This window comes from Triticum urartu, chromosome 4A (assembly GCF_056163025.1).
Source record: "Triticum urartu cultivar PI428250 chromosome 4A, HENAU_Tu73, whole genome shotgun sequence".
Lineage (NCBI taxonomy): Eukaryota > Viridiplantae > Streptophyta > Magnoliopsida > Poales > Poaceae > Triticum > Triticum urartu.
In genome coordinates this window covers 500,945,637-500,958,436 of record NC_141876.1, presented here as the reverse complement: position 1 = coordinate 500,958,436, position 12,800 = coordinate 500,945,637, and the positions used below count along the sequence as shown (strand labels likewise).

General features: G+C 47.4%; 1 protein-coding gene and 1 pseudogene across 1 annotated transcript; both read right to left on the bottom strand.

Annotated features, from left to right (window-relative positions):
- Positions 1-2,608: 2,608 nt before the first annotated feature.
- On the bottom strand, positions 2,609-4,321 carry LOC147976313 (U-box domain-containing protein 21 pseudogene; annotated as a pseudogene).
- A 4,099-nt stretch (positions 4,322-8,420) lies between these two features.
- LOC147976312 (uncharacterized) lies at positions 8,421-9,393 on the bottom strand. The gene is made up of 4 exons (XM_087520820.1): positions 9,193-9,393; positions 8,975-9,102; positions 8,631-8,805; positions 8,421-8,582 (listed from the first exon to the last, which is right to left on the bottom strand). The coding sequence occupies exons 1-4, from the start codon at positions 9,391-9,393 to the stop codon at positions 8,421-8,423; spliced, it is 666 nt and encodes a 221-aa protein (XP_087376946.1).
- Between the last annotated feature and the right edge of the window lie 3,407 nt (positions 9,394-12,800).

Genomic DNA, 12,800 nt, shown 5'->3' with positions numbered 1-12,800 from the left:
AACAAAACTGATGGGATTTGGAACAAGATGTGTACTAGCTAGCTATAGCTCGACCACACGGAGACGGAGGAGTCAAGATTTCCGAATGGAACGTAGAGATTGCTCCGAGCTGGGCAACGTTGGTGCATGCCTCGATCAGTGGTGGTGGGAGGTCCACCGGGTCAGGCTCTACTACGTACGTAATACTTCTGCGCACACTTGAACTGATCCACGTTTCAAAGTCGAGAAGCGGTAGCTGCATCTAGACTGGGCTGACCCGCGGCGTCGCGTGCTGCAGAATATTCCAACCTCGATCGTGTCTAGATAGATTTTGTGGAGCCACTCATCAACATGGAAAAACACGCACGAAATGTGTACTTTGCCGGGTGTTATGCAGCATTTATATATTTCTACTTCTATTACCCTCTCTAGGAAGTTTGTTTTTACAAGGTCAATGGAACAATTGACAGTCATGTAAGACGACACAAGCAGATGTATGATCGCCACCTTATTAATTTTATTTTTTGTAGGGGCAGCATCTACTACTCCATTCGGTCCATATTATTTGTTGTTGCTCTAGTACAACTTTGTAGTATTAAAGTTGTGCTAAAGCAACGATTAATTAATTTGAATTGAAGGGAGTATTTTTTTTTTCTAAATCAGCGGCATCGGGTCGGATTCGATGTTAGGTGAATTACTTATACTATGCCACTCGATGTTAGGTGAACTACTTATACTATGCCACGTCGCGCGCTGGTCGTTGGACTTGAAATAATTGGTCTGATTTGTATTTATATTCTTCAAAGAATCCAAGCTCTCTGAGAATACCGGGCTGGGGTTGATTGGAACATTGGATGCATTGCGTGGGTCGCATTTGCTATTCAGTGTGTATCAATTGTTCCTCGTCTAGGTCCGTATGCCAGTTATTCACGGCATATCTTGCTTAAATGTACGATGATTTAACATTGTTACCTGATCTACTATATACATGGTATCTTGCAATCTCTCATGCACATTTGATGCTCGGAACTGTGGTTTGAACATATTATTCGCTGAGACCCCATACACTACTTGAATTCATGATTTAATTATGCCCAAACTTGATACTATTATACTCGAGAACCATCTAGCATATATGTTTTCATACAGTCTTAGCACTTTATCAAGTTTTGTGCATATTAATAAACTACAGACAAATACCATACAAATATATTTGAACACACTAACGGATGGATGTTGAGTGACGCCATACTTTTTTTTCTTGGATTTAGAGTTAATTTTATCTTAACTAAATATTATCTCAAAGAACATTTAAAATACAAATAATCAACAAAAAATAACTTAGTTATAGTTTTGGTGAAAAATATATTTTCAATTATTAATGCTAGAATTGCATGGAAATGTGTAAATTAATATATATGAATAATTATGTTCGTTCAACCAGTAAGACTTTAAAATGTTATTTTAAATGTAATTAAAATATCACCAAAAAAGAATAAATTTAATGGTGAATAAAAAAGTTCAGTGTTATGAATATATAAGAAGTTTGATAACAAGATCTAAATCGCAGTCGTTTAGGCAGCAGGAAGATCTATCGGCTTCCTCCCTCATATTAGTTACTCCCTCCGTTCCGACCTCATTTTTGTCTAGATACGGATGTATCTAGACTCATTTTAGTGCTAGATAGCTTCGTATCTAGACAAATCTAAGACAAGTAATTCGGAACGGAGGAAGTATCTCTAAGCGTTACATCGATGGACAAATAAAGTACTTCCTGCATTTAATTAAATTCACGCTTCATCCAATCATCAACAAACAAGGTAGTAGTAGCAACACAAACAATGCGATAGATGCATAGTTGGTCTAATACGAGTATTTTGTTTTTTATGAAGACACCCCGCCCTGTATTTTGATTGTTTTTCATGTTCCTTGAACCGTCATCCCTTATTCTGCAAGGATGTCTCCGATAACAATGATAAGTTTGTTTGAACTAAAAAAATACAATCTCCAACCCTAGCGATTTTCCGGAAAGGTAGCTAGTGTGTTGTTTCGCGCATGATGTTTTAAGCGTGCTTTCCGATACACCCATTCACAAAACTAAAACCTTCTAAACTGGAGCGGATTAGAAACCGAGACTCGGCCGTACAAACCAACCAAAAGACGTATTACGAAAAGTAATTGGAAACTTCGCTTCCTGATATGAGAAACTGAATGGGAACCTAGGCGGAACCAAACATTTCTTCCCATGCAATTCAATGACCTGTTTCTAGACCATGTTTATCTGGGTTCTTTCGGCCCAAGTCTAGACAAACACCAAAATATTCACGTTTCTCTCTTTCTTTCCCATAGCTAACGTTTGCCTATTCTCGAAGCAATGAGCCTTATAAACCGGAAAACCAAATATGTTGAGATGAGACTAACTAACCGGATGAGGTGAGAGACCTAAAGTTTAGTTTGTATTGAAGTCGTGGTTGTGCCTTCCACTAGCTGTATGGTGGGAAGGGCACAACTATTGCGTCCGCCATGTGATACTGGGCCTCTGCTTGATCAAAAAGTCGACAACAACATGGTATGCCTAGGCGTACTTTCAAGAAAAAGTCGACAACAATTCATAGAATTATTAGAAGAGTGGGGAAAGCAGGCAATTTATTCATTCTTCGTAGGTTTTTCATCCGATGACAGTCGCATTGTACCTAAGCCTTTTATTTGTTTCTCAAGTAGCGTTCAAGCGTCTGTAAACAAAAAAGTTTGAATCTAGCTAACACCTGGCAAACGCAAAAAAGGGAGAAGAATTTACATCTAACTATCCTACCAATCTGCTAGCTTACACATCCATCTATCCTACAATGTTTCTTTACACAAGTTGTGATTCAGGACAGCTTATTGAGCCCTCTGAAGTCCATGGCGTCGACGCATTCCCCTGCGCCCTTGTGCTTGTTGAGCATCCTGAGCAGCTCGGTGGTCTTCTCCTTGCTTGCGTCCCTGCAGCCAACCTGCAAGAGCAGCAGCAGCTTCTGGAAGGCTCCGACCCGCAGCGCCTCCACCAGGCATTTCGTCGCCGCGCCCTCGTCGCCGCCGGCGTTCTTGCCGAGCCTCCACATCGCCGAGACGGCGAGCTCGGTGGCCAGGTCGGACACGCGGAACATCTTCTTGACGAGGATGGGCACGGTGAGCGCGTGCATGCGCGCGCTCTCGCGGCCCTCCTCCGACGCGAGAACGGCGTCGAGCAACGCCAGCGCCTTCTCGGCCACGCTCTTGTCGGCGTCGACGAGGGACTCGACGAGCACCGGCACGAGACCGGTCCTGGCTACGCGCGCCGCGACGCGCTCGTCGGAGCGCGCCAGATGGTAGGCGGCGACCATGGCGGCCTTGGTGGCCTGTGGGCAGATGGGAGCCTTGATGATCTTGACCAGCGCGTCCACGATCTCTTCAGCCTTCCCGTTTAAACCTGTGCATGCTCCGTCGCACGAGGACACGACCTCCTTGATCGCCATCACGGCGTTGAGCCTTCCCGCCAAGCTTCCATTCTCGGCGATGGCGACCAACGAGCCCAGCGAGTGCGGCGATCCCAAGATCCTGGCGGCCTCCTCGTCCAACGGAGCCATGCGGACCAATGCCGCGAGAACGTCCTCAAGAACACCCCCGGCCGGCTCGCCGCCGCCCGCCGCTAGCGACTCGAGCGCCGCGGCGAGCACGCGGCCAGTGCCGATGGACGCGAAGCAGCGCCGGTTCCTCTCGCTCTCCCGGGCGAGGGCCCTGACCCTGGCGACCGCGGCGGCGCAGCGGGCGGGCGCGCCGCGGTCGCGGGCGCGCGCGGACTCGTCGACCTCGAAGAGGAGCTCGGAGGCCTGGACGGGGGTGACGGGGATCTTGGGCGTGGGGATGCGCTCGACGCCGCGGGAGCGGTTGGCGACGCACCAGTCCTGGATGACGCGGCGGATGGCGTGGTTGGGGACGAGGTCGTCGCGGCGGAGCGGGGCGTGGGTGACGGGGCAGACGGCGGCGCGGACGGTGTCGAGCCACGCCTCGATGCTCTCCCGGTCGTAGGTGATCCCCGTGGGCGCCGTGACCGGGTCGCGCATGAGGTCGAGCGAGATCGGGCACCGGAAGTGCGCCGGGATGGACAGCTCCACCGCCACGGGCGGCGCCGCCGCCGCCTTGGTTGCCGCCCTCCTCGCCCTCCGTGCCAGCAGCGCCATGGATGGATCGGCCGAAGAGGTAGGTGGTGGTTCGATGGGTGAAGGGTGATGGAGACGATGGAGCAGAGCGGGCGTGTTGGGCGCGTGTGGTGTGGCGGGCAGCTGGGTGGGGTGGGGGTGGGGGTGTGAAGAGTTGAATACGAAGACTGGAGTGGTGGGAAGAAGGGTTCAAATAGGGGAGGGAGGGAACGGGAGAACGGAACGGAAGGAAGGGTAAAGGTTTGAATCGGGAAGGTTGACGTTGAATGGAACGCACCGATGTTCGCCTATGTTTGAATGAAAAGGGGGCGTAAGCCGCGGGTAGGAGGAAACGGTCGGGTTGGTCATGCCTTACCGATGTTCACTTGTTTTTTCTCTTTTCTTTTGGACCTACCGATGTGCAGTTAGGTGCCAGCATGGCTTTCTTTTTTAGAGCAAAGCAACGTGAGCATGGCCTTCTTTCTTCCTTCAAATAGTAAAATGTATCAGCGATTTTTTTAGCCCAATGGGGTTTACAACAACATCGGAGCATCATCGATCTAGGGCGTAGGAGGAGGAAGAAGGGGAATGGAGGTTGTCTAGGCTGATGTTGGACCGAATATTCTTGATCCAACACATCGGCACATCCCGCATCTAGAGAGGAGTTTGGGGGGGGGGGGGGGGGACGAAGGCTGGGGAGAAGCGGGAGGTGTTCGAACGACGAGGATATCTATCAAGCGACCGGGGGTGAGGGGGGGGGGACGAAGGCTGGGGAGAAGCGGGAGGTGTTCGAACGACGAGGATATCTATTAAGCGACCGGGGGTGAGGGGGGGGGGCGAAGGCTGGGGAGAAGCGGGAGGTGTTCGAACGACGAGGATATCTATCAAGCGACCGGGGGTGAGGATATCATAGGGAAGAGGAGGGGGGTGAGCCGACGGCGAGGGAAGTAGAGAGAGGCAAGAAGGAAAATACCCCTCGGAATCTGAGTGTAGATGAACGTAAAAAAAAATAGCTATTCAAGAAATAATTTTAAAAATAGTTTTTTTGGAACAAACTTGACCTACTGGTGTACTTGTATAAAAAGTTTTGTGAACGAAAAACTCCAGTCGACTTCAGGGCAAAAAAATTGCGAAGAAAAGGAGTGAATAGTAACTCTGATGTAGTGCTGATTTTGTTTTTTTCGCCCACAATACCATAAAAAATCATTCTTCTGCAAAAAAATTACGCGATTGTAAACACTTGATCATGATTGTTTCTAGAAAAAATCATGATTTTTTATCTTCTTTCGCAATTACTAAATTATTTTCAATTAGGATTCATCTACACCTAGGTCTCAAATGTGCCCGTCCGGGGCAAGGAAGAATAGGTTGAGAGGAGGTAGCTTCGAGCGATAGCACTAGATCGTGGATGCCACCACCCTACCATTGTTTTTTTTTGCTTTTGTTGTTCTTTGCTCGGTAAAGTTTTTCAAATCTAAGAAGTTGTGAAATAACTTTATTATTTGAATAGAGTTCATCCACGTGCCTAGTTTTCATCTTCTAGGCCAGTTTTCGCCAAGGGTCATATTTTTATATTAGAACAAGACATTTTGCAGGGGGTGAACAAGAAATTAATATCCTGACATGTAACTCAGACTGGTCGTAATGGTAGTATCATAGGTAGTATTATGCATGCCAACTAGGCAAATGTTTTAAAGTATTAATGGGGCAAGTCGTTGGTTGAGAGAGGTGCATTCCCTAGGTGAGCTTGTTTTTTTAAAACACCGTATTAGTTCACACCTATAACTTATGAAAAAATAACAAAGAGAAAGGGCCATACGTGTAGATAAAAGGTAGAGACTTTTTTGTGAATACAGAAAAGGCAGAGACTTGTCATTGTAACTTTTGGCAAAAGGTTATGACCATTTCCAAGCTGTGTAAAAATCACAAAATGACTTAGAGTAGAATACATACAATAGAGGCATGTTACCGCGAAAAATCAATTATGTTCTTTTGCACGTTAATGACTTTGGCCATGTTTCTTGCATGAAATTCAGTAATATTATGGATGTATGCATTCTTAGATGCAGAGGCCCAGAGGTTTAACCTTCTATTTTGAAAAAAAAATCACAACCATGACTTATGAAAAAAACAGCAAAAGGAAAGGGATGTACATGTAAATAAAAGGTAGAGGCTTGTCATTGCAACTTTTGGCAACAAGTTATGACCATTTCCAAGCCGTGTAAAAATCACAAAATAACTTGCATTAGAATACACAACACAAGCACGTAATTTACTGCGGAAAAAATCAATTCTGTTTTGTACACAGCTCAAATATTTATAGATGAATTTGTTCTTTGAAACTCAGTATAATTCACACCCATAACTTACAAAAAATCATTGAAAAGAATGGGTCATGGGCCATACGTGTAGGTAAAAGGTAGCGATTTGTTTTTATTTGCAAAAAACATAGAGACTTGTCATTGTAACTTTTGGCAACATGTTATGACCATTTCCAAGGCGTGTAAAAATCACAAAATGACTTGCGGCAGAATACATACAGATCAATTCTGATTTTTACACAGCCCATATATTTTTAAGCAAAGTTTACAAAAAGACATGTTGGTATCTTCACGTGACCTTTTCCTGTTTTGGGATATTTGGAAGTTGTGATTTCGTTTAAATTCCGAAAACAAGATCTTATGGACCCATGTTTAGATAAATATTTCCGCAAACTGGTCATCATATTTGTTCCTTCAGGAAAAATTGAAAATGACCGGGACAAATAGCTGTGGCGTAGATAAGCTGTAACTTAGCTGCGCTGGTAAAATATTGTCATTGAAAATTTCCATCTCTCCCAGTGCTCATCTGTTCTGAATAATTCAGCAACTTGCCTTCCATCGTCAACTTTGGATCGCAAGTTATTCCTGAGTCTGATGTATGTTTCGTCACCAGGCAATCTCTCTGAAGAATTGAGTGGTAACTTGTTGAGAAGTTTTGAGTTCTCCACTAGGAATGAACGGTTGCCAATTGTTTGTGGGTGGTAACTTGTGGTGGACTCTCGTTGATGTGTTCCAGTTTTACGAAATGTAGACAATAGCTCCTCACCGCATATTAGCCTAGCGAGATAGTCTAGAAACCTGTACTAGTAGTAGGTCAAACCACAGGCGCTACTAGCAGTAGAACTTGATGCTACAGAGACCCTACCAAAGTCCGATATGGATTGCCCGAAAGCAACTCGGTCAAGACTACGTCACTGAGTTGCTTTCGTTTAGTTTTAGCAATTAGAGCAGTTGGTTTTAATTTTTTTTAGCAGCATATGTACGTAAAATGATAATTCTATCATTGTCAAAATCAAGGCTTCATTTGACCCGCAAAAAAGAAAAGAAAAAAGGCTTCTTGACAATGACAAGTTTAGAGCATATATAAATGCATATCTATCATCAATTTTGTAGGTTTGTTGCCATACATATGACAACAAGAAGCCACACATGAGACATGACAAGATAAATTAAAATGACAGCCACACAACTTGGCAATGTGAAGCCACACATAACAAGATAAATAGCAGCCATACATGTGAACATGGAATAATTCACTACAAGGTTCAACACAAATAGCATCATAGATAATAAGGTTCACTGACCACAAATACTCAAATAGTTCTCACAACTCATAATGTCCTGGATTGCCGCTTCGGTTACCCCTTTTTTTTATGGATGCCACTTCAGTTACCTGACCCATCACCGATTAATCGGTTTGACAACCAATTAATCGTCTGACAACCAATTAAATGCCAGTTAATCGGCTTGACCATTTAATGAAACGAGTACGTGCTACTCGCCTCAGTTAGGCACCGAGTAGCGATTAAATGGCCATTTAAATGGTAACTCGGCCGAGTTCTTGAATAGTGCAGCCGGTTTGAGGGGATGCAGGCCAAAAAAAACCAGATGCACATAGTTTGGTTGCCTGCATGCCTCTAGTTGCATGAGACAACCATTTTTGACCCGGCGTTTGGTTGCCAGCATTGCATTAGGCGCACATATGACATGTTGTTTGGTTGCAACCTGCATAAGGTGTTGTCATCATTTCTAACTAGTGGTGAGCTTACCACACACAATCTGAATATGTAGCGTCAGCTAGTTAAACAAATGACAGTTCATCCTAACTACTATCAAATGACAGTTCAAATTATTAAGAGCCATTGGCTAAATAGGGAATAGTTCATCGGTGTTGTTGCTATCAGATCTTCCTCTTCCTCTTCCTTTTCTTCTGCTTCTTCTGCTTCTTCTTCTTCCATCTTCTTCAAATCTTGCACTGACCTTTGTTAAGCCATGTTGCCTCTGCCCACTCCAACCTTTTATTCTTCCAAGCGTCATTGTCAAATGCCTCCACTCCATGGCCGGAGCTAACAACATCGTTAGGCTCGACCTCTTCCTCCTCAGGCACGTGTTCATCAAAGCCCCACTAGAGGATTCAGTTATGCAGAATGCAACAAGCAAGAACAAGCTTAACCTGAGTGGAGTATGGGTGAAATGGCTTCTGATCCAGGATCTTAAACCTATTCTTCAGAGCTCCAAATGCCCTCTCAACAGTTACTCTAAGGCTGGAGTGTCTGAGATTAAACATCTCCTGTGCAGTCGTAGGATAGTTCCTACCAGAGAACTCGTTGAGATGGTACCTGGTTTTCCTGAAGGGTGGAAGAATACCCGGCCGACATGCATAGCCAGCATTTCCGAGGTAGAACTTGCCGTCGGGGATATTGATCCCATGAGGTCGAATCATGCTGTCACTGAGAATGTTAGCATCATGCGCTGACCCTCCCCCCCCCCCCCCAGCCAGCCAACACATATGCGAACTTCAAATCAAAGTCAACAACAGCAAACACATTCTGGCTTGTGTAGTGCTTTGTTCCCCTGTATGCTGCAGACTGTGACCTAGGAACTCTGGCAGTGACATGAGTACCATCTGTTGCCCCAATGCAATCCTGGAAATGGCATCACAAGCTTGTGTTAGTGCTAAACTTGAACAATACAAGCATATCAAGCCATGAAAAGTGTATATTATCAATGCTCACCTTGAAGTATGGATACCATTTTGGGCTTCCGCGAATCTTGGGTGGAGTCTGACCAGATGGTCTCCTGATCATCTCTCCTCTAAGCTCGCCAATAGAAAAAAGCACCTGCTTGAAGTACCTAGAGATGGTCTCCATTGATCTCCTGAACGTGTTGTGAATGACCCTGAACCTCTGGTTATGGACAACAACATGGAGGAACATGCCCACTTGCTCTTCGACACTGGTGTTGATGCTATCTTATAGCGCCCCCCTGCTCCTGAAGGTCTCGACAAGCCTGACAAATGGTGCTTTTTTCATTCAAAGCATCCACAAAGCCTCGACGTCATTGCAGTTGTAGATGTAGTTCAGATTTTGGATCCTCTCCTGTTTCCGGAGAAACAATGGACTATAGCAGATCAAAGGTCTCCCGGCACGACGAATAGCTCTCTGGTGCATGAACATGACCCATGCCTGAATCACACTAATCAATGTTCCTGCCTGGATTATCAGCCTCATCCGTGCGTCCATAACCTAGTCGACATCGACGGTTCATTTAGTGGGAAAACGATCCTACACCTAGCCTAACGGCCTAACCATCGAGCTAACAAAGGGGGAGGGGGTGCTGCTTACCGGCATAGGAGACGAGGACGGCGTAGGAGAAGCCATGGCACATACTAGGTCGACCAGACGGTGGCCAACAGCAAGGGGAGCACCAGATCCGCCGCCGCCTCTAGCGCAAATCTGAAATTGCAGCCACCACCGGTGATGAGGCAGTAAGGAAGAAAGGGGGTAGTGGCTATGGGTGAGCGAGTGAAAGGGGGATGAGGCTAGATTTGGCGCCGGGACGGCGCGCCAGATTTCCGTCTCCCGCCATCCCCCCTCGCCCTCGCGTCGCACCCACATGTGCGACCTCGCGCCGCACTCAACCTGGCTCGCGAGAAACTGCCAATCCAAGCGTTTCCAGCGAGCCAGACTATGGGCTGCTTTGAGAAGCATGCGATGCAGGCCCAACAGTAAAATCAGGCAACCAAATAGGCCTCTCCTTTCCTGCGCGGGCCTAGTTGGACTGGATGAGGGCAACCAAACATACCCTATAGCTTCGATTGGCTTGCTAACATTCTTCCAGTCTAGAAGCATGTGAGGCTAAGACCACGAATTCCCGCTGGATCCGCTCGTCCTACAAGTCACACGCAGAGGCCGTCGATCAGGCCAGCCAAGGATACGAAGATCCAGCAAAGCGCGAAAACGCACAAAGCTGGACTAAACAAATCCCAGTGGGAGCGGGAGTGGGAGGGCTCGCCTGTATTCAGTTCAGAATGTCTCCTACACGTGCTGTTTCCGCTCCCTCGGACGATCGGTCCATGTTCCGCAGTGTGGAAATGAAATGTAGGTATGCATACTAGGACTGAACAAATTGACCCAACTGAACCAAACTTCCAGCCCGCCCGCCCGGCTGGCCGTCGGCTAGGCTGACGGACGTTTTTCCGTTCCGTTTTCGTTTGTTCCTAGAAAAGGATCGTTGCTCATCTCATCGGTGGTCGGTCTTCCTTCCGTTCCATGGAGGTAGGCCGACGGGAGTTGGGCTCTTTTTTAACTAGGACCAACGACGACGCCGGCCCTTTGCGTGCCCCAGCCAGCCACGCGCTCGTCGCGACCGGAGTTCGGGAAAAAGGAACCGGCCACGGTCGGACACTTCGTCGTGATAATAATGCATGTTTATACTCGCACGGATTAGTTTATTTTCTGTCGCGCTGCCACGGACGGGACGGGACGGGACGCGGTACGTGGCCGACCGACGTGTTTGGTTTGCGCCTCTGGCGAGCTGCCACGCGGTTTGGCTTACTCGACGCGTGAGTGTGATCGGGAGAGGAGGAAGGAGGACGCCGTCGGGATCGTTCTTCGTCCTCGTCCTCTTTTTCTTTCAACCCGGACGGACGTTCTACCTACGTCCGGCGCGTTCGGGCCGGCGGCGACGAGGTTCACATCGAACCGGTCCAAACCACGTACGTCACCGCGTTGGCGTGTTTTACCGCGAGGTGGTGGTACATCCTGCCTGCCGACCTCGATGCTCTCTTCCACTGTTTTCAGCTTGCGTGCAGATATTCGATGCAAAAAAAAAAAGCTTGCGTGCAGATACAACTTGTTTTTACTGCCCCGCTACCGCTACACCATACGATGTGAATATTTTTCACCCGCTGCCGTTTGAGAAAACGATGATAGGAATCTCGGGGGCACTCCATCGCACACATCCGTAGGGCATCTGCAACGCTCGCTCCCAAACCTCCTGCGAGTGTTCAAATCGAGCTATCCGGACGTCGCGATCCCATACCGAAAGCAAAATCGAAGGGGTTTAAGGGAGTCCGGACATCAGTCACGTAAGACTTTGACCCGTGCATTCTAAATTGCCTGCATTATTTTCAGAGCAAAGCCCCCTTTTCTCAACCCTCTCCTCTCCACCATCCCGCCGCTCTCTATCCTAATTCCCATGCTTTTTTACGGCCACAACCGCAAACATGGATCCATCCGTAAAGCTGCCGAAGATGACATGTCAGGGATCCGGCGAAGGTAGGCATCCAAAAGATCAACTCGCCGACACAGCAAGCTTGCCGCCTCAAATAAAAACTAAAGGAGAGAGCGCTGCTCAAAAAGAAGGGATATGGGGGTGGCGTCGAACGTGCAGGTGCGGGACACCATCGCCGTCCATGCACATGCCATCCTCGCCGAAACAATACAAGTGAAAGGATCGATACGGTCGACTAGAGGAGGGGGGGGGGGGGTGAATAGGAGACTACAAATTTTAATCTTTCTTATCGTTTTTAAGGCTTTGCGGATAAAAGAGTTCACTAGATATGCAACTAGGTGAATGCAACCTATATGACAAGCAATCTCCAAGATAAATATGCTAGGCAACAACCTAATTAGCAAGCCAACAAGCATACAACAACAAAGTAAGGTACAGGAAAGGATTAACCACAAGTGAGACGAGGACGTGGATTTTAACCCGAAGTTCACTCTTCCTTGGGGAAGAGCTACTCTCCGTTTGGAGCGGTGCCGGAGCCAAAGCTTGCGGAACGCCACCGAAGGCTCACCGTATTCTCCTTCAAGTCACCCCCAACGGATGAGCCTCGAATCACTCGGGGTTGGTCTTGAAGGCGACCAACACACCTTTACAAACTTTTTCGGAGCACACCACAAGCAAGGAAGCTTCCGGAGGAACCTCTAACCGCCTAGGAGCCCAAGCTCCAAGAGTAACAAGTCAATGGGAAGAAATGTTGCGGGGAACACGATTTGGTTTGGTCAAGTTGTAGATCGGGTCTTGCTCTCCCAATCTCCAAAGTTTCAACAAGTTTGGATGGAGGGATTGAGAGTATTGAGCAAAATGGGGTGTAGCAATGGTGGAGCTCAACAAGACATTAGGGTTAGAGGTTGGAGGTGGAAGAAGGGCATATATAAGTGTTCTTGGCTGGTGGGGATTTCTGCCCGTTGGACCCCGTGCACACGGGCTAAGTCAGCCCTATGCGCACGGGGTACTCAGAGACTTTCACACAAGACCCCGTGCGCACGGGGTGCTCAGAGAGTTACGCAGTACCCCATGCGCACGAGGGTCAAAAGACCCCGTGCGCATGGGG